The sequence below is a fragment of the Rhagoletis pomonella genome, unplaced genomic scaffold (assembly GCF_013731165.1).
Source record: "Rhagoletis pomonella isolate Grant_MI unplaced genomic scaffold, Rhpom_1.0 Rhpom_scaffold_00001, whole genome shotgun sequence".
NCBI classification, from domain to species: domain Eukaryota; kingdom Metazoa; phylum Arthropoda; class Insecta; order Diptera; family Tephritidae; genus Rhagoletis; species Rhagoletis pomonella.
Genome location: NW_023458555.1, coordinates 40,787,408 through 40,810,710, shown reverse-complemented (window position 1 = coordinate 40,810,710; position 23,303 = coordinate 40,787,408). Strand labels below are relative to the sequence as shown.

The following is a 23,303-nucleotide window of genomic DNA, read 5'->3' as shown; positions in this document are numbered from 1 at the left end:
TTATCTTTTTAGTTTCTGATTTGGTTTTGATGTAAATATTTTTTTATCTTCTTTATTTTTTATTTTTAATTAATTGTAATTTTTTATTTTGTGTGTATGTATGTGTCTCTCCTTTAATTTATATTTTTGTTTGCATTTCTTTCCGAACATCTCTCAATATTTTAAGTTTTTAGATTTTGAATTTCATTCGCAAATTCGGATTTTTAAAATTCGGTTCATTGCGATTACTTTTGCATATATTTATTTTTCAATTTGTATAATGATTTCCTTAACTTTTGCATTTTATGTTCCAACTTTTTTGTATTTTTCCCATCTCTCGCTTCAAATGCGGTTTAACCCAATTACCCCAATCACAACTACAACCACAAAAACCAAACTAAACAATCCCAACAAATTTCTAATTTCAATCCGCCAAACAAAAATTTCACTCTTATCAGTCCAAACTGACAACCGGGGCGCGGCAGTGGGCACACAAATTCCCAGCATGCATGCAACACACGCAGAATTGCAAGCGAGCTGTCACATTTTTCAAGCGTTAAAAAGTTAGTTAACGCATAGAAGCCAAAACAAAAAGGCAACGAAAATTTCAAATGCGACAGCAAACAACCAGTTACGGCGCTTATCACAAACATAAAAAAGGCAGCAGTGCGTAGAAAATCTCTCAAAGGCGACATAGCGTGAATATAATGCGAAAATGTAGGAAATCAAATTAGCAAACGCGCAAAAATTAACGACGTCTCCCAGGAGATTTTAAATCACTTTTTTGTTGTTGCCTTTTTCAACTACTTTTCTTCATATGCCGCCGCCGTCGACCAACGGTCAGCTATCAATTTGAAAGGCTTGCAAAATTTTAATATATTTCTTACATTATTTAATTTTTTTTTTATATTTCCACTGCAATGTGCGTAAGTTTAGTTGCTGCATATTTGCGAGATAAAAACAACAACAGCAATAAGTACTAAAAAAAACTGCATAAAAAATGTGCGTCTAATAACCTGTCATACTACAAATCCGACTGTGCGCATGCGCGGCCACTTGCTGTGCTGTGTGTTGTGTGTTGGGTCGACTTGGCGTACTGTGGCGCTGGCAACAAATATCGACGCCGTTGTGGTCGTCAAACCCCATACATATGTTGCAGCAAAGTAATAAAAAATAAGCAGCCAGGTATGCGTAGTTGTGTGAGGGACGCAAAAATGCAAACGAGCATGTTGACTTGGTTAATGCGGTCGCCGGCAAGCGTTCAAAACAACAAAAGCAGCGCAGCAGAAATTATAAAAAAAAAAATATCTAAATTACAACAAAATTATAAAAAGTTGAGGCAGCAACAAGCCACGACATTAGCCGGCCGCAGTAAATAGCAAACGCAAATGTGCAAAGCTTTTAGCTGATTGCCACAAGTACTCGCTTGTACCTACATACATTTGTACATATAAAGGCCGCGGAAGGTGCCACGCAAAAATTCCGAAAAACCATTGGAATGCCAAGCTTAGTAAGCTCTCGTTTTGTGTGAATGTTTTGGTGTGTATGTGTGTTTGTATGTGCATGTGTATGACTGCAAATAGTACCCGTGTGCCACATGCCACACTGGCTGCTCCCCAAACATGCTATGACACACACAAAAAACGCAATGTTTGTGTACGCGTCCAACTTAAAGCCAGTCTCAGTCACTCAGCCAGCTGCTGCACGTTGGCGACTTGACGACCCAGCACATGCGCTCAGCCATTTTTTCCTAACTTTTTGCTATTTTTTTTTATATTAGCGTTTAGCTCTTGCAGTAGTGGGCTGGCTGCGCTGCTGGTGTGCCGCGAAAAAAATTGCCAAAAATCAACAAAAAATTGCTGTAGAACAGGTGCCATGCACGCTGTGATTTTTTTAGCCACACATTTTGCCTTCAACGTTCTTTTTATATATATTTTTTTTTGTTAATTTTTTATTTTTTATTTTTCCCTTTTTAATATAATTTTTTCCACTAGCTATATTTGCTTGTTAATTAATTAAGTTAATTTGTGAGCGTTGCTGTGGCGTATTTGGTGAACTCGTAAAAAACTCACAAGCGCACAGGAATTCGTCGTTGCACCGCTCAGTACTCAACGTCTGCTTTTCTTGCCTGTGCGCCGCCACAACCGGTTGGCAATTGCTACATTTTGCCGCAAAAAAAAATCGAAACAAAATTCACTAATTCTCAACACAAATTGACATTTTTTGGATATTTAGTGTTGCTAGTTAGAATTGACTTAGCTGTCACACTAAGCTGTATGTTGCCAAACTGATTGTCCGCGAGCGAGAGAAACCTCAGTGGGTTGTACTAGTTGACCAACAGAGTTGGATGGTTAGTACAATTAGCTGACTGCATGCTTGGTTAACAACTGGTCAAGTGCCTTCCAGCAGCCAACTAGGTTGACTGCATACGCTGCTGACCACTTGTCACTGGCCGATCGAGTGAGTTCTGTGGCAGTCGTGTTGCAAGCGTATGTATAACTGTATTTCCTATAGTTGACAATGAAAAGGTGTATTACAACGCGAATGACCAAAAATTTATTGAAGGAATTTTTGGGTTAATTAGTTTGATTGAGATTTGTGGTGAAAACACAAAAAAATACATAAAAAATGTCACAACAACGATTATCCAAAATTTCAAGTAACAGTAAGGAATCTTATTTCGAAACATGTCACACATTAGCCATATTTTCATAACAGCAAAACGCATAAGTGAACAGAACAATGCCAGCTTATCAAACTGAAGGCACGAATAAGAGGCAACAACCTGAAAAAACAAGGATAACACTTAAAAGCAACAGCTTGAAAAAGCACAAAAGCATCAAAAAAGTTGCTGCGAAAAGAAAACAAAACCATAGTATATAGGAACAACCACACTAACAAGTGCCAGCAGCAACTACCAAAGCCACAAGCACAGCAACAGCTTAAGAACACAAGTGCCACTCAGGCAATACACGACGATGATAGCTCGACAAAGCTTAGCAGCATCAAAAAATGTAAAGAGAAGGAAAAAAACAGAAAATGAAGAAAGGTATTCTCGAAAAAGATGAAACACGGACAGCCAGCCAGCCAGCGAGCCAACCAATGAAGTCAACTCAACATACGTAGAAAACCTCAGATCCATTGAGTTAAAATTAAAAGATAAGCATTTAACAACTTGCAACAAGCACTTGCAGCAACAAAGCGGCTAACAACTTTGGTTTTGGCATTGGCAAAGATTAATTGGTAGGTGTAGAGAAGAGCTACAAGTAGAGGTTAAAATGTTAAGAAGCGGCTGTGAATAGTAAACAACAGCAAGAAAGGAGAAAAAAAAAATGATAAAACGCAAAGGGAGAAGAAGTAAAATTATGAAAAAATGTTAAAAAAAAAACAGGATTGCAAACGAGCAGCAATGGTGACTGCTTCTGAGGACAATATAAGCGAAATCGCTTGAATCACTCGACGTAAGAGGCTGTCTAAAGCAAGCAACTCAAGAAATGTCAGATTGAGGACACTTTACATCTTCACTGCAAGGAGCCTAACCCTCCCCCCAACGAACTCAACGGCGAACCTCTTCACCACCTGGACGATGGAGGAGGTCAAGCTTCAACAACCGCAATCGTCAATAAAGTACAGAGTCGCAACAAGGTCTTCAAGTTACTCGTGCGCAGCACCTATGGCAAAGACAAAGAAAAGTTGCGGGCAACATACGAGGCAATTCGTCGGCCAGTTCTAAACTACAGTTTTCTGGTGGGATGTCACCTACCAGGACTCTCCACCTAAGAATGCTGTGATATTACAGACACTCAGCTTCGACTACAACGAAATATCCGCGCTACTCTCGCCCACTTACGGTCAGAATATTGTAGCCGTCTTAACAGCTACTTTTCTAGACTCGTCTCCAATATCTCCAATGAGTGTCCGGTATGTGGAGACCCCTCGATGACACCAACCACGTTTTCACATGTCAACTCAATCCCATTCAGCTAACAAACAGGACTGTAGATTGTTTGAGCTATGGTATCAAACCGGTTCAAAGAAAGAAAAGCAGTCCGAGAAAGTTGAAACCCCCGACACAAACAACAGATGAAGTTTATAATTTTCAAGGATTAATGGTATGAAGGATAGTATGTTGAAAGACAAACAGGATATGTATGACTTGCCATTAAGCATGCGTACATACTAGAGATGCCGTTTTTAAATCGATAAAATCGCAAATCTATTAATCGAGCCCTTCCGATTCCATTGTTTTTTTTTTAATTCTTAATTCCGATTCGATCCGTCAATCGATTCAAAAAGGCTGTTAGAAGTTAATTGTATTTTCTAGTTTTTTAGCCCATTTAGACTGGTACCAGTTTTTAGTGGCTGCAAAATATTATTGATTCGTCGCATTTTTTTGTTGTGCTAGGCATTTTCTTCATATAAAAATGCGCTTTAAAACTGAATAAGTACTACAATTTTATTTGTAATATTTATGGAGTTATTGCAAACAAAAAAAATGCAAAATTAAAAAATCCGCATTGCATAAAAGTCAGTTTAGGCACATAAATTTTATTAAGCTAATGTATGTATAATATACTTTTTTAAAATAACTGTTGATTTTGAAATAAAGTATATATTTTTCTTTTGTGATGAAAAAGAAAATTTCTAAACAAAATAACCATTGGTAGGGCTACGAACTTATAAAGTTTCTGTTTAATTTTTTGACGATTTCTTCCTGCATCGATTATATTGATTTCGAATCGATTTTTTTATTTCGATGTGGCATCTCTAAAACATATGTAACATTTAAGAATTTGGATAGGAAAGTGTTTTCATGCGGCGAATTTTTCGTGGAAGTGCGCAAATCTTAAAGAGAAAAGTTATGGCGATACACCGAACGGCAAGTAGATCTCCTGAGCTATATGTGCGTTTTTTTTATTGTACGACTACAGTTCTCAAGAACTATTCTTGACTATGCAAGTAGACGCAATTCCACAGACTTGGGTCCAAATTCCCTAGCAACACAATCTGCAAAGTTGTAATAATCTTAGAATTTCACCGTGCGATACTAATTAAAGCCAAACGTGCCATACGCATAGGTACTCAAAACCAATACCAATACGTATCATTTGTGGACACTTGGAATCCTCAACAGCAACATTTTTGTGCAATTTATGTTAAATTAAAAACTTGTTACGATCAAAGAGACTGGTTGGTCGGTCGGTTGGTTGGTTAGTTAGCCGGTGCACGACAGCTGGACCGATAGCATTGGACAGGCGTAAAGTAGAGAATGTAAGCAAAAACAAAAAACGAAAAAAAAACAAGCGATAAAACGAAAGACAGTCGGCGAAAAAACACGCAACGCCGCATACAATTCAACAGCAACAGAAACAACAACTTAAATAATGAAATTAATCCTTGACAAGAGTCAACGAGTCATGTGGCATAAAATTAAAGCGCTTTAAAGCCACATGCGACAAGTTGGGAGTTGCCGGCGACGAAGCAGTAGGCATTCAGAAAAAATGCAATAATATTACAAATCGCGATAAAAATCTACAAACGACATGCAACGACGTATATAATCAACAAAACCAAAACTTGCAACATACAGCTTTGAATAGATGGTGTTGGCGGCGAAGGTGGTACGCCGTTGCAAGCAGGCGGAGAGACAGACAGGCAAACATATTTGAAAGGAGAAGTAGAAATCACAACAGGATGCGCACAGCAGGACATGCACGCACAGGCAGCAGAAAAGCAGGCAAACATACATATTTACATGAGTGTGTAATGTGTGTTTTGAGAAGAAGCTGCAGACAAAAAGTGAAATGGCAGTCAGTGCATGCACCATGCAACATGCAGCGGCTGAAAGAAAAGAGGCGTTGCGCGTTATTGGCAGGCAGGCAAGCAGGCAAGCAAGCAGACACCGGCACGGTAAGGCAGGCGGATTGTATGGCCGTTGCTGGTCTTTTAAGCAGCGATTGCGATTGCATTGAAATGGAAAATGAAAAATCGTGTGGTAATGCGGTGGAATCATTAGGATGCGCTATGTAGGAGTAAATTTCGATTTTCTATGGATACAAAATAAAAACTAGGTAGAAGGTAAAAAAGGTGAGTTGCCAAAGACGCAGCGGCAGTGATTTCTTTCTTTTTTCTGCCTTTTTTGATGGGCATGAAAGAACATAATTAAAATTCCACAGCGGCAGACTAGCCTTTATTTTTAGACCCTACTGAATAACCATTATTAGATGTACTGCATTGAAAGGAGATTTTTAATGAATTTTCAAGAATTAGGTAAAAATGCGAAGAACAAAAAACAATTTCTTAGCTGCCAAAGGTGATCAATAAATACATATGTACATAGTTGGCCGAAAAAGTAGAGAATAAATGGAAAATGCTTAGAGGAAAGTATTTTACTATTCTACCCAAAAAAAAGGAAACATAAATCTCTGCGGCCATGGCGGCCTGGGAAAATCGTCATGAATTGAATGCCGATAGCAACATTAACATACAAGCACCAAGCGCAGGCATTAAAAAAAGTTTTCATACAAAAGGGCACATAAAAATCGAATGGCAGGTATAAAGCAGGTGTTGATTGGTATCCATATGAGAATACAGAATTGAAAATTGGAAGAAGTGATAAACGAGAAGCGAGAATGCTGCATGCCCAACGAGGTCTACAATGTACTTAAAACGGCGATTAACAAGTGACATTGAAGCAGAAATATGTAAGAGAAGGAATGCAGACAAAAGTTGGTATGAATGCGGGGAAATGAAAATTAAAATAAATAGTAAAAATGAGCTATTCATTGGCTTGTTTTGTAGGTCGAAGTATTGAAAACCTTTTTGTTGTTAGCTGGTTTGTGGAGAAAATCAAGAATTGAATGAGGCTGAGTTGAAAACATTTTACGATAATAAACGAGTTGTTTAGAGTTCTCTTATGGAGTAGCAAAATGGTGGAAATGAGTGGGGATTTTCGATTCAGAAAAATTAATATTTCCCCAATGAAAAGCAATTGCAGCAGATTATATTGTTATATAATTCCAAAACTTTAGTGACCAAGTGACGATCGCAAATGAAATAGCGCGAATTCGAAATGAAGAGCATACGAATAGAAAATTGTGCAGAAAAAGATTGCGTCGATTTTATTTTCAGCAAACGAACAGAATTACTTAACCGGTTTTCGTCATAAAATAAGCGAGCAAGATTGGCAAGATCACTTCTGGGGCTTTGACAGCGATAAAATTGTAAGATCAGTAACACAAAAACTGTCTTAAACTCCCTTAGTCTCTATATAACTCTGGAAAAAGCAGAAGATCTACAGAAATAATCTCACTTGCTAAAAGGAAATAGACAATCAATCAATTAGAAAAGTACCAAGAAAGTAGGAGCGTCCAATGAATAAGAGATCAGATTCAAAGTTACACGATCATACATTAAAAATATAAATGCGATCAAGATTGACAAGATAGCTTGTGAAGCTCTTACGGTGAGAAAATGGTGACATCAATAGAAAACTGTTTTGAAAATCTTTAGCTGAAACATAACCCTAAGCGAAAGAACAGATTTGGAATTACATGATCGCTTGCTAACATGAAATATACAATAAGGAGGGACAAGATCAGTTGAAAATGGAATTATATCCAAATTCAAACGATCAAATTAGCTTTGAGTAATGTGTCACACAGAGGTATCGACTAAGAAGTAAAACTCTGTAGACCAGATCGAGTTCTCCACGATCACTTGAGGGGCTTACATAATAGAAAAATTACTTGGATCAGTTATTGAAATGGCATAACGATAGACAACGCTAAATTAGTTGAGAGCAGCGAAAAACGTCTAGAAATAATGGACGATTTGCTAACCTGAAATAAGTGATCATGATGGCTAAGATCACTTAGGGAAGTTAAGTGACTGGTTAGAAAACTTAATTGGAAAATTTATCGGACTTCAATGTGTCGGAGGTATAAGATCGATTGCTAATAGCAATGGGCGGCTAGGAGCGAAAATATCATTTAGAAATGTATACACGATCACCTGAAGGTGATCAACAAGATCATTTTCGGACTGTAAGCACATTATTTAAAAAATTAGTAAGTAAACTGGCACTAGGGCAAAAGAGCTGATTGCTTAAAGCAACTTGTCAAAGTTGTTGCTGAATTTGGTGGCATTTTCAGCATCAAAAGCAATACAATTTCAATATTTGAGATTAAACACTTTTTAAGACAGGATTTTTAAAGCAACTCAAATTCAAGCATAGAAAGTTAAGCTCAATTTAGCGCTTATCAATACTGCTTTGCAAAGCAGCACGAAGACTACACCTTTACCACTTAAAATCCCCAAAACTTCAGATCACAAAACCTTTCACACATCTCCCCTGGCTGCTTACGTGTGGTCGTGGCGGCAGGTTGACAGCAAACAGCGCTACAGCATGCTGCTAAATATTTTCAAGTGCGATTGATGTGCAACATGCCGGTTTTTTGTTTCTGCACTCGCTTTTGTAGATGCTTTTTGTGAAGGACAAAACAATTTTATCGCTTTGAATAATCAAAGGAATTTAAATTGCAACAAAGCGAGCGGCAGGAACAGCAAAAAAGGAGCTACATACCTAGTGAATGACTGCCTGATGGCGGCAGGGAATCGAAGAATATGCGTCTGTGGCAGCAGCCGCAAAAAAAAATACCAAAAAAACGCAAACAGCCAAGCAGATGCGACATTATTGGCATGCAACAAGCAAGCGATGCGAAGAAAAAAGTACAACTTTGCAGGCGATAAGCGGCGGCAGGTTGACAGGAGAAGAATAGCAACAAGGCCATGGCGGTGGGTGGGAGGAAGAGCGTGCGCGCGTGCAAAAAGGGAGAGCAGCAAAGTGTAAAGTGAAAAAAGAAAACGATTACCAAGCGAAACTAGAGGCCAAGCCGGCAGGCGTGTTGGGTGCTGTGTAGAGAATGTAGAGATGTCCGACAATCATAGCAATACATAGCGGCAGATAGACAGACACATAGACAAGAGGTGGCAGGCGACCGCAGAAGGCGCGCTAAACTTTTGGTTCATTTTGTGACTGGCAATAAAAATTCAACAGTCGTGGTCACAGCAAACAAAAAACAACAAAGGTAAAAAGAAGTGTACAAGATGGATTACACGATGGCAAACACGATCGTTGATTTTTGTGGAATAATAGCTGACCAGAGTTGCAAACAACTAAAAAAAACAAGCAAGCATGTAAAGCGTAGACAAATCTCAACAAGGAGCTTCAAATATGCAACTAGACAGGCTGGCAAGGATGTTGTGGTAGTAGCAGCAGCAACAGTGATTGTTGCCAGGCAGCAGGCACAATGAATAAAATTCAATCGCTTGGAAAAAAATGCATACAAACTCGATAGTTGCGCGAGTTATTTCTGCGATTCCGCACGCCAACTACCAGCCATCAGCCAGTCAGCCAACCAACCAACACCAGGCTCAGAGCAACAATCAGCTAGAGCAGCCACCGAGCAGCAGCGCGTGCAACATTGAAATGTTGCGTGGTGTTGCAAAAGCAGACAATGCAACGAACAGCAATGGGAGGTAAAGCAGGCAGGCAGGCAGGCAGGCAAGCAATGAGACAGTCATCGAAACAGGCAGCAAGGCAGGCAGACATTCAGACACGACAGACATCAGGCATCCAGCCAGTTAACCAGTCACAGCGCGCACAGAAAAATCGTGATTCGGCGGCGCTTTTTAATGGCTGCTGCCATCAAGCAAACCAGCCAGCAACAACAAGCGCAACAAACAACACTGACTGGATTAAAATATTTGCAACAATTTAACGAGTGGCAGCAAACAGACCAACTGCTGCCGACGAGTGCTGCTACACGTCAAAGTAATTGCTAAAGTTGCAGGCGGTGGCGAAGAAGCCGGCGGGGGAGCGGAACGAACGATGCAGCAGAAGATGGAGTATTGGCTGTTGGTAAATTAATTGTAGCTAAAATTAAATTAAATCCAACTAAATGGCGAATTAGTCGTGAAAAAACGATGATACTTTGGAGCAGAAATAAAAAATAAGAGCAAGAGACACAATGAGGCACGGCAAGCAAATACTCGTATCTAGCATGGCAAACGCAAAGAGTAGCAGGAGGCGCACTTCCGTTCTGTGGCAGTCACAAATGCATGGCGACATAAAAAGCGAAGAAAAAAGCAACGCTACAAAGCATAAAATAAAGTGCAACGCATTTTCAAGGTTTTCAAAAGCAAACACAAAAACAAAAAACACATGATAAAAATAAAGGACAAAAAGAAAATATGCCACGCCAAGTGCGCTGCAGTTAAGCTACTAAAGCAGCGTGTGCGGTGACAGCTTGGAATGGGGGATAAGCTTGCGTTGGGCTAAATAACTACTCGTATTTGATATAAAAACAATATAAAAGTAAATGTGAAAAAAGAACAGACACAAAAGCTGATATTTAAAACCACTCAATATGCCGGAAATCTGGGCAAAAACAATACCTTCTAGAACAACAACAGCGGCGGCTGTGGTAAAAATGTTAGTCGCAAGACAAACCAAAAGGGGTTTTATGCGACAACAGCAGCGAAAATTGAGTCACAGATACAGAGGCAGAGAGACCATGAGGGGATTGTTGGCAAGATGATGCGCAAGTGGCAGACGTTTAGGTTTTAGAAGCATAAGCAGCAAACACACCTAAGTACATATGTATGTACCTACATGTAGTACATATATACAAGTATTTACCAACCGACACTGCTGCCCAAAAAGGATATCAAATGACGCGCACAGCACATAAGGTAAGGCGTAGCGAAATGTAAAAAGTAGAAACTTTGGAAAAAATGACAGCAAACGGGCAAAAATGTGATGATCCTGCTTGCTGTCTGCCAGCCAGTCAGCCAGCTAACCAGCCAGTGAAGCTATGACGATCATAATAACTTTTGCCGTTTGAGTTGCGACAGGATGCGCGCACAACACCGAAATAAAGGATGACACAAACAGGATATTAATAATATTTTTTTAAGAGTTGAGGCAAAGGAAGCAATTATATGGTTATATGCGTATAAAAATTTAAGCGATCATGCGGCGTTTTCAAGTGCTACGCGTTCAAGGAAGCGCCATGAATTCGAAACGAATGCTATGGTTAAAGGAAGTGAGCTAAATTGATTGGCATTTGTAAGGGTAGCAGGAGTAATTTGAAATTAGAAAGGTAATGTGATCACATTTATTATGTGAAATAGAGGTAGACACTAGAGCCGGCAAGATCAGTAGGGAAAATTACATGAACAGTCAAAAAGTGAGCAGAAAAAAGCGCTTCCTTAGTTTAATGTTGAATAAAATTAATAGTTGAGAATTTAGGATTTGCAAGATCGCCTTAGAAAATTTTTTATTAAAAAAAAAATACATAAACATTTGCAAAATTAATTAAAAATAAATTTAGTTTTGAGCACAAAAGAAAATTTGAAAAATTGAACGCACTTGCTTACTTTGAATACGCGTTCTCGATCGCAAGATCACTTAAGAGATCTTTATGAAAGAAAAAAAAATAACAAAAATCTGCTTGGAAATATTTGGGGAGAACGCCGCTTAAATTTAACTTTAAATAAAAATTACGATTTTAAATCATAAAAACGCTTACTGTATTACATGTTTTTTCAGGATCGGGTTAGAAATTTTTTTATGAAAAAAATACATAAGCAGTTGGAAGATTGATAAATGTTTTTGAGCATAGAAGAAAATAACAAATTTTCGAATGAATTTTATAAGCAATTTTGTTTCAAATCTCGAAGATCAGCTATTAATTGGAGGACCATATGCATTATAACATCTATAAGAATATTTGAGCAACTTATAGTAGGAAAAAATTGAATGATCTGTTCAACATATGTTAGCAAAACCCACTGTCTCACTTTGGTTTTAAAAAATGTCTCAAGAATTGCAATTTTACTATTACTTGCTATCAAAGGGATGACCAAGATGGGAATTTTTTCTCTTGTATGACAAGATCACTACAGCCTATAAACAAACAATTGCCTGATCAGTTAAAAAATTGGCTGCACCACGCGGTGCCTCAACTTGCTTTTAAATAGAGGCGACATTTTTAGATATCATACTATGCATAAGGCGACAAGATCACTTCCGATGCTTACACAAAAAAATAAATAAAATAATAAACTGTCAAGATCCACAAAATTTCCTTCACGTGAACTTTTCACAGCGGAAAACTATAAATCTTCAGCAAAATCATTTCACTCAATAAAATCTCACATAACATTTTCACTTTCCGGTGAGTGATCGTGCTTTTCCTTTTGTTTTCTAATCTCAGCAATAAACCTCCATTAACATATCGAATATTTCAACTAATAATATTACATATTTAACAAAAACTTACTGTTTGAGCGCGTATTGGCGCTGTTATTTGTGTCATGCAACGCCTCGACGATCAATGTGAACGTGCCCTGTAAGAGAAAAATAAAAAATAATTAATTAATAGAGAACAAAAGAAATATGATACTTCTTAATTAGATGCAATAAATGAGTACATAGTAATCGGACTTAATTTTAGTGCTTAAAAAATATATCTTACAAAATATTTTCGTCGATCGTACGGCATTCAATTATGGAGACCACTGATGATTATCTATCACAAAAACGTGAATTTAGTTTAACAGTGAATTAAAAAAAAAACAATCAATATAAAGCTTAGATTATCAAAGCGAGCTTGAGCTGATTCTCGTTGATCACACAAAAGTGGAGAAAATGGGGTTTATATCAACTTAACTTACGATCAGCAGCAAGCAATACACTTCTGGGCAGCCGATGATTTCCATAACATGAAAACAACTAATCATATATCATTGATCATTTTAGATCACTTCAGATGTTGTCAAAGAACTAAAACTGCAAAGAAACTGCAATTTAAAAAAAAATTAAATAGGAGCCCCAACACTTCCTAAGTTTCAAGTTTTCCGTTTTGACTTTGCTCGTATATTTTTAAACGAAAGAATGCATTAATCACGTGATGATCGCTCATGATATAAGCACTGATTAGTGAAGATCCTCAAAACAGACCAGCTATAAAATTTAAAGCAATCGCACAGCCTTCACGTTGCTCTAAATACAACTACAACGCAAGTATGTATTTGAACTTTCAAAACTTCTCAAAGCCATGATGATGAAAAGAATAAAATGTTAAACGAAAATCACTGATCGCATGTAACAACATAAAAATACTGCTATACAGCATTTAAACATGAAACCATGTCAAGCGGATGTAATATTGAGGTGTTGATCGCTTTTAACGATAAAACAAGCGATGAATAAAAACGATCGTGCGCAAGCGCCATGAGCACGATCAACAATTTTTATCAGCAGAGAATTTCCGTTCAACAGATGCAGAGAAAAGAAAAACCAAAAAAAAAACGAAACAAATAGCAGCAAAAAGAAATTTTTCGGCTGCAAAGACGGTGCAAGTAAATGATGATCCTCGAAGTGAAGATCATTTGATTTGAAGTGATGATCATGGTGAACAAAGAAAACATTATCCATGAATTAAAAGTGCATAAAGCACAGAGTGCAATGGAAATACAAGCGTACAGCAATGGATGTAAAAACCATCGGTTTCACTAGTAAAAAAAAAAAACCCCAGAGCCACTAATGAAAAAAATGCAAATTTGAATTAGTGACAAATTAATAAATTGTGATAATCACAAGATTATGTATTTGGTGGGGAAAAAACTGACCAACGACACACACACACGGACGAGGCTGCTGAGTTTGAAAGTGAAAAAGCGCTGCAAAGCGTTATGAAAAATGGACGCCTACACGGCGTAGCTAATATAAAACCAGATAAAAAATTAAAAAAAGAAGAAATATAGGCAAACTGAAATACACGTAGAAAAGCAAACTTGCTGCGGTGGCACGCTGGCGTGGTTAGGCTGAACGACTGTAGAGCCGCTTAACTGCTGCAGCGCATTGGTGTTGCTTAGGCTGGCGTGGCTTGCTTGGTTAGTTAGTTGCTCGCCGTATATGTATGTTTATGAATAATGCAATCAAGTAGCGCTAAATGCATAAGTAACGGTCTGCAGCAAACGAGTAAGCGCGCGCGAACAGCGGATGGTGCGCATGCGCAACAGTTACATGCATTTGAAATGCAAATATGCGCGCGCCACAAATAGCAACTGTGGGTATACTCCTAGTAGTGATGGTGGCAATGGTTAGCGCTGCTGGTACATAGTGGTAGTAGTGGAGCGTGGCCAAGTGTGGATGAGCGCATGTGTGTATGCTGCTCTTTTGCGCCAAAGCGCCCTCAATTCCCGCAACAACAAAGAAATGAATTTGTAGAAAAATTTTAGAAAAAAAATATGAATGCCTGACTGGTTGAGCTAGAAATATATATTTTTTTACAGCTTTATTTTGCTATTTAATGTCATATGAAGCCACTAAAAGCAACTGAGTAAAAAAATGCAGAGGATGATGCGCCGACGCCTTGGCTATCCATTTGGCCAATGATTATTGCGGCTTAAGAGTTTGCTTTCGATTTTCGAAATCTTAAACAGGTTGTGCGCGACGGTAAATATTTGTTTTTACAATATTTGAATAAGAAAAAAAAATTGCGCGTGGGTGTGCAGCGCTTCCTACATTGATAAGGCACCGCGCGATTAATGTAAAATTTGAATATTTATTAATCAATGCAGTCTTCGACGCGTGCTTTTCACAAATGGACGGCAAACTAGCTTAAGTTTTTTATTTACATACAAGCAAGTTTTGTTACAGAAATACATATTTTTATATTTTTTGTATACGCTAATTTCTGTAGCCATATTTTTCTTCCGATAGACGTGGGCTGTCGGAAATGTTACGCTGTACTGCAGTTAAGTCATTTCATGTCTGGCATGCGATTCAGTTTCGAGAGAAGGGTCAAAAAATATGCCGAAATATTGATAATTAAAAAATAATAATAATCGCCTTTGTAAAATTTTAGTTGAGGTAGCAAGCATTCAAGCGCAAAAAAACATTGAAATACCAGCGTTCGAGCAATTTGAATGCGCTTGCGCGGCGGTGAATGGATGCACCAATAATACAATACAAGCACCACGCGGCGGCAAACAACTGGGCGCGCTGAAGAGGAAATTATTGCAAGTCACAAATCAAAAATCGGCAGCATACGAAACATTTCGGAAGAAGAAGAAACACGCTACGCAAGTGCAAATGCTGTGTGTATGTGGAAAAGTGAATTGAATTGCAAACGAGCGCGCGCAAAAAAATGAAATTAATATAAACGAAAAACAAAATCAACAAATATTGAAAATACATAAATATTGCAATAAATTGTGCATTGGCAAAAATATTGTATTATTGGCAGACGCTGGCGAAAAAAATCAAAGCCAAAAAAACAGTAGGCGAATCATAAGATATATGGGCACGGCAGGAAGCAAATCAGACGACACACAGCGCGCTGCGAGCGCAAGTTGCAGCAACAGCACACAAAAGTGGCGCGGCGAAAAGAAAGCAAGCGGGTGGCACGGAGTTCGCGTTAGCGCTCCTCAAAAACTCCATACCATAAAAGGAGCGCGCGCATTTTAGGTGACAGCCAACAGCCGCAGTGGCAAAAGCAATATGTGGCGTGGCGGATTATGTTGCAAAGATGTTGCCACTGATCGCGTCAAAAACGCGTCGTCCGTCGTGAGAGGTGGCAGCAGTCAGGCAAATCGCAGGCATACGATCAGCAGTGGCAGTGGCACGATCACTCAGCTCGAAACACACTTGTACACACATGCATGAGTATGCAACTACATTGAGTGCGCTCAACAACAAAGATTGTGGCAGAGGTGTTAGCACTGGTCGCTAGCCAAACAGGGTGCCACCAGCCAGCCATTCAAGCTCGTCAACAATAGCGGCAGCGATCATTTTCCTAGCGCGGCGTCACAGCACAAGCGCTAAACCAAAATTGCATTAATAAATTTTCAACGTCATTGTTTTTTTTTTCATTTTTGTAACCATTTTCATTTGTTGCCGCCTATAAATTGTTACCACTTTGCTCATCGTATTTTATCCAGGGGTTGGCCCACAGTCGCCGCCGCTTGCCATAATAGCGATATTTTTTTAATGAAGAATGAAGAAGTTGCAGCGCAGCATCATATAGTCAACTAGAGTCTTCAACAATCAAATACGCTAAAAATATGTTTGCATTGTCCACGCGTGTTGCGCGCCTCTGTATGCAACAAGGCAATGCCTGATCGCGTGCAACATGGGGCAGCAGACAAAAGTTGCACAAATATGTATGTAGACATCAGCAGACAGCGCCGACACAAGTCATTTGAACGTGAAAGAGTATGCATTTTTGTTGCATGTTGCGCGCCTAAGATTAAAGTTCAATTTCAGCAGCAACACCCTTTGTCAGCGCGGATCCCAAAGTTTTCACTCCCTACAGCAGCTAAGCAAATAAAACTATGTGATATTCGTTGCAACGCTGACGACATCTATTTTTAGGCGTCTACTGGCACGAACATACTTACTTACATACAAGTAGGCGTGCTATTCGGTAGTGCCGGTGGTAGTTAGGGCTCTTGCACCGCTCCAGTCTGATCAGGCAAAATGGAATGCAAGCTGACTGGAAGGTGGGGAAGCCGGGAGGGCGTGCGCGCATTGCTACTTCATGGGTCTTCACCATTTGTAGCTGTCAGGCTGCTTGCTGTCTGTCAGTTGGGCGCTGGTGACACAGACGCCACAAAAGTGGGGCGCAAAAGGGATATTTTAAATTGAAAATATCTTTGTTAGCGAAATTTATATTTAGCGCTTTGTGCAGCTTACTTGTTGTTGGGTGCTAAGAAATACTTTTCATTAACATTTATTTATCGCAGACGTTTAGGGGCTTGCTTTTGCGCCAGCCGCAATGACCCAGAAATTTGGAAAAGGAAAATGGAATTTGAACTGCTGTGGTGGCAGGAAAGGGAGAAATCTGATGTGTTTAGATTTTTTTTTGTTCGTAAGTATTTCTAATTGCTTTCTTTAAATAATTTATACATAACTATTTTTTCAAATTCTTCACTAAAATTTCTCATTCTAACTGGCGGTTTCACCAGCAATTCAGGTGAAAAATCATTTTTCACTTAAATTTCGTTCGCAAAACTAGCTTTTAGTATTTTTAACTTTTTTTAATCAATTTTAATAATTTTTCAATGTGTATACTTTTTTGTAAACTTATAAACTTTTGTTAATATTTTTCTATTTTTGTTTCTATAGTTTGACGTTATTTCACTTTATTTAATTTGTATTGTTTTTTAAATTTTAAACTTTAAATTTTGTACTTATACATATACCGGTTCGGTCCAAAACCGGTTCACTTCCCTGGTTTTATTTACTGTTTACGTTTTTATTTATTTTTTTGTTTTAAATGGCATATAAATTTAGGTTATTTGTTTATTTTATTTTTATATAATTTGTGTTTATTTTTAGTTTTATTTTTTTTATTTCATTGTTATTTTATATTTAAATTTTTTAATTTTATATTTCAAAATTTTTTATTTTAAGTTTATTTTTATTTTATACTTTTTTTAATTTTATATTTTCTTTCAATGGTATATTTATCTACATATTTTAAATTTTGTTTCATAATTATTTTATTTTTTATTTCATACTTGCATGTTGTTTTTTATTTCATCTTTATTTATTATTATTTTTTAATATTTCTATAAATATATTTGTTATAGCTTACGTTTTTTATTATTGTTCGTTGTGTATCATAACATCTCTTCTCTCTGCTTTTAAAATACTTTTGTAATTATTTTAATAATCTTAATGTTTCACATTTTTTTTATAGTAAAATTTTGTTTAAAAAAAAATATAAATATATAATATTTTTATATTTCTAATTTCTCTATATTTTTAATTTTCTTATATTTTTACATCTATTTTATATTTTAAAATTCCCTTAATTTTTTTTATGATTTTTTTATTTTACGGATTTCTTCTACATTGCTCAACATACCTTGTGTCTAATATTAAAAAGTTTGTTTATATATTTTTAAAGACTTGATTAAAATTTTGTGATTGTTTTTAGATGCAAAAAAAATTGTTTTTGAGTTTGATAATCTTTTTGGAAGTTTACAAAAGTTGTTTTTCAAAATGTCTTTAGATTTGGTTAGTTTAAAATTTTGTTTTTAATTTTTTTAATTTTAATTGTTTTAAACTTTGTATGTATTAGCTCTAGTTCTTGTTTTTTCAACATTTTTGTCATTTAATTCAAATCCAGAAAATCAATTTTTATATTGGCTGTTTTCGAATTTTTCCCTTATATCCAATTAATTTTATTTTTTATTGTCAACTTACCAACTCGCATTCCAAGTGCTTTATTACTCAGCAAATTGAAAAGCACTCAGCCAAGCTACAAAAACGTATGCAGCCACAGCAGGAGGCAGAAAATATAAAAGCAATAGAGCGAAAAAAACTCAATTCAATTATAGATAACGCAGGAAAAAAGCAGGTTCTCCGCAGATAAGAACCGTCATCGCGGAATTTCGCGTGCCACATTAATTTACCGCAGCAACAACGGGCTGGCGGTCGAACGACGATAGTACTAACTTATGCACCGCAGGAGAAACTGATATGTAGACGGACAGACAGAGGCAGAAAGAAGCACAGCTTGGGCTTATCCCTAACCGCTACTAAATTGCTAAGCCACATACATTGTTGCTGCGACGACCGCTATTGCTGGTAATGTCAATGCTGTTGTTGTTGTTGTTGTTGTGCAAATGATAAAGATGACGTTTGCAATGTTGACTACGACGATGACGCTGACGAGAATGACGCCGTGAACGCTGACAACCGCTGATGATGATGGTTGATGGTAATGACACTAGCACCAGCCAGTCAGTCAGTAAGCCCTGCTAGCAGCTAGTGAACTGCACCATGCTGATCGCGCGTTATTGTAAATGATGAGTTGTAGTAGTAAGTGCATAGTTGAAGGAAGGAAGGAGGGCGCAGTTGGAGAACGACGACGACGACGACGACGACGACGAAAATTATGATGATGACTAGTGACGTTGCACATGCGCGTTGCTGTAATTACACATGGCATAGCAAAAGCAAGCGATCAGCATGCCACAAATATGTACATACGTAAATGTGGCAAAGTGCAGTAGGAAATGGTGGTGGGGTGCTTGAAGAAGAGTGCAATAAGAACAGGAAAAAAGAGACGTAAACGCAAGGGAAAAAAGAAGGAAGTTAGTAAATCACCCTTATGGGTGAGGCGAGGCAAGTGAGTTTAATGCCACAGATGTGTGCGCATAATAAAGATATACATTCATACATATGTATGTATGTACATACACTCCGTAGTACATGTGTGCGATGTTGACAAAGTTCACTGCGCTGGACTGCCGCTACTACTTGTAAGCGCACCGTCCGCCGATGATGTGGCAACAAACTGGCAATGGCATGCGCAGGGTTGGTTGCTTGGTTCGTTGTTTGGCAAGCGAGTGGTAGGTGAAATATTTTTCATTGCCACATCAATGCAAGCAACATTTATGAAGAAGAAGAAGCAGTTAGAGCGGCGGCAGAACTTATGTGTGCATACTTGCACGAAAAAATGCACCGTTGAGGAAATCCAAAGCGAAGAAGTGTAAAAATACGTTAAAAATTGCTGAATTCTCGTGAAGCTTGAGTGCGTCGCAAAGGCTAGGGTAACCGCAGTGAGATGGCAGGCAAGCAAGCAATGGTAAAGGCAACAACTGAGGCTTTGAAAACTAGTAAGCGACGAGCGGTAAGTGGCTGCTAGTAGCATGGTTGTCTATTTCATGAAGCATGTTGGTAATTAATTTTTTTATATAGGAAATATTTATGCAGGTATGTCAGAAAAGGCATAAAGGTAAATTAACTAAAATAGAGAACAAAAAATAAATAAAAAATACAGTAATCCAGATGTCCAAGCAGAAAGGGTAGAAAATGGAAAAAATTTAATAAAAAAAAATACAAAAAAATATATTTTTAACAGTAAAAGAATGTATAAAACAAAAAATAACTAAAACAATTACAAAAATGTAGAAAAAAATATTTAACACAAAACTAAAAAAATATTACTCAAATAAAAACATAAACAAATATTAAACAAATTAAACATCTAAAAAAATATAAATAGCGAAAAATATAAAAATTTAAGCAAGTAATTTTTTAAAAATACAGTAATCCAGATGTTCAAACAATAAAGTAAAAATTAAATAAAAAATACAAGAAATAAGACAAATTCTAAATTTTTGTTTGAATATAAAAATATTTATAAAATGAAAAATTGAGTAAGATTACAAAAATATATTGAACAAAAAAAATATAATTCAAATAAAAAAACAGAAAATATGAAAAAAAAAAATAAAAAAATAAAAATTTTGCAAAAAAATTTTAAAATTGAAAAAATAATTTAAAATCAAATTATTTTGATGAAGAAAATAATAGTGAAAAATATGAAATGAGAGAAATGTAAAAATTTAAGCAAGGAAATAATAGATATATGAATGTAAATAATTGAAACAATTCGATAAAAAATAAAATAACAAAATAAAAATATTAAATAAAAAAATGATAATTCAGGTACCCAACAAATTTTTGAACTTTAAAAAGTATAAACAAAAAATAAAAATATATATATGTATATGAAAAGTTTTGAAAATCGCAAAAAATATATATTCAATATTCAAAGAAGTACACAAATGGGATTTCTCAATAAAATTAGACACAAAAAAATCATTTTGATTCAAGCGGCGGGTATGCTAGAAAGGGCATGAAGGTAAATCAAATAAAACGGGTTTAAAAAATTAAAATGAATATCAAAAATACAACTTTCCAGAAGTTCAAACGCAGAAGATAAAAAATGGAAAATATTAAATTAACAAAATATAAAAAATACAAAAATTTAACGAAACATTAAAAGAATATAAACTAACTAAAAATTTAAAATAAAAAATAGATAAAAGCAAAAAATGAACAAACAAAAAAAAATAATATTAAAAATCTCAAAAAATGTTTAATTAAGAAAATAATTTTGTTTTTGTTATTTTCTTGCCTATTAACAATTTATCGAGGCCTAACAGCCAAAATAACGTAAGCAACAATTTTCTTTTTGATGCAGGAATGCTTCTAGATGCTCTACAAATATTTCTGCACCAAAAAATGCGTGAACTGGAATTTTTTCGGTTCGAAAAAAAAAACGGAGGATAGAAAGAAAACATAATTACCGTAAATTACGATTTATTAAGAAATAAAATAATGTGTGCATATGCACATTTACATACATATGTACATATGAATGTACCTACGAAGAACACGTGCGCTCAACAGTATCGTAGAAAACAAAAACAAAATTAACGCCCTATCAAAAAGTACTGACATTTTAGTTTTAGTTGTAGTGCAATTACAGTGAATTTGTAATAAAAGACAGTGCGCTTTGTAGGTGACATCTTGAATGAGGGTGAAGCGCGATCGTTAAGTATAACGTGCAACATGCGGGAGCAACACGTATCTACACTAGGTAACAAATGAAAGTGTACACCATGTGCTAAAATAATATTCACAATTATTTTCATAAAAAATTGTTTGCATTCATTATTTATGAGAACGTAGTTCGTTCTATAATACATATCCACGATTTAAAACAAAGTTTCACTCTTTATATAGAGTTCACTAAAATTCGAAAATATTTTCATCAAAATATTCAACTTTTTATGCAGAATTTCTAGAAAATTTCCGAGTATGCAGTTTTGTAGCATTTTAGTCTAATGAAGTACAATTTTCATCTGGCTAGAAAATAGTGATATGCTGAATTGCCGGTACCCAATACTTCCTTTTCGGTACCCATATATATGTATATTTCAAGTTTAAAAATTTCAATACTATGAGATATCGGCTAAAAAACTTGAACTTATCGCAACAGTAAAATATTATTTTATCAGTTTTCACCTTAGTAGATCTAAGGTTCAAGAAAAATGGTTTGACGTCCAATTCATATATTTAGAACAAAAATGTTTTAGACAATTAAGAGTTACTCTGAATTACGGCGACGATGTGCGTGTGTGGGTGTCGAAACTATTGGATGCTTTTTAATCGATACCGAGTATCGATCAATACTAAAAAGTATCAACTCAACACATCACTACTAAAAAATCTCGTCGGTTTTTGACATTTTTTTTTTTTAAGATTGCTTTTGCGGTTTTTTATATAACAAGTGCAATTTATAAAAAACTGGCGTTCATTTTTTGAAATTTTGTTGCTAACGGTCTCCCGCATTTTATTTCATAAGAAATTCATGTTTATATGGAAAAAAGTGCAAAAATCTTTCACAAAAAAAAAAACAGATCTCAAAAATCAACCAGGTTTTCAGCCGCTTGACACTTGAACTTCATTAAATTAAAACTGAATGGGCTACAAAACTTCATACTCTAGAAATTCTGAATAAAAATTTGAATCTGATGAAATTTTTTGGAATTTGTGCGAACTTTATATAAAGTGCGAAACTTTGATTTATGTATATGGTTTATATTATAGAAAGAGCTAAATCTCCATAAATATTTAATGCAAAAAATTTTTCGTTCAAATAATTGTGAATATTATATTAGATTCAGGTGTACACTTTCATTTGTCGCCTAGTGTATGTATGTATGTTTGTTTTTATTAATGCTGGAGAAGTATACAATGAATTATCAAAAAGACATCAGCAACTTTTAAAGAAGGGGAGACATTTAGACTATATGTAACCATTTCATTCAATTATATTCAACCGCAATAAATAGCTATCTATGGAAATAGCCCATGTGTGGAGTCAAATGAAGCAGTGAATAGTGAATGGGATGAGTGTCTGAGACATGGAAGCTATTAAATAGAAAATACATGAGTCCATAACAAAACTTATTCTGAATTAAGAGGCAACTAATTTTGTTTGAGTAAAAGGAGACTGTTTTTGCAGTGGGACTCTTGTTACCCAGTGAGTAACCAGTTATATGATGTCTAGTTTGTAACTAGTAGAATTCATACCAATTGAGGAAAGCAAGGTTCTATAAACAACTAGCATTTTAATAATACTGGAATATGGAAAAAGGTACGAAGCTAACTAATTGAGTGATATTCTCAGAAAGTGTTTTCATTTAATTAAGTTTTATTTTTAAATATTTCCTCCATTTTAATGAACTTATGCACAGCTTTTTAATTTTGCACCTTTTGCTGAAAATACGCAAAATAACATATGCAACTGAAAGTTAAACAAAATATTCAAGCTCTGAAATAGATAAACAAGTTTTCAGCAAATACAAAAAGCGACTGGCTGACAACGCACAATCACTAATTTGTAGGGGATGAATGTATAAAAAGTATATGCGGCACAACA

General features: G+C 36.1%; 1 protein-coding gene across 1 annotated transcript in view; it reads right to left on the bottom strand.

Moving 5' to 3' along the window:
• Positions 1–23,303, bottom strand: part of LOC118744174 (neurogenic locus protein delta) — a 93,270-nt gene that overhangs the window by 39,405 nt on the left and 30,562 nt on the right. Inside the window, exon 3 of the mRNA XM_036476978.1 lies at positions 12,327–12,393. Within this exon, the coding sequence (XP_036332871.1) occupies positions 12,327–12,393 (67 nt within the window). The remainder of the gene's footprint in view (positions 1–12,326; positions 12,394–23,303) is intronic.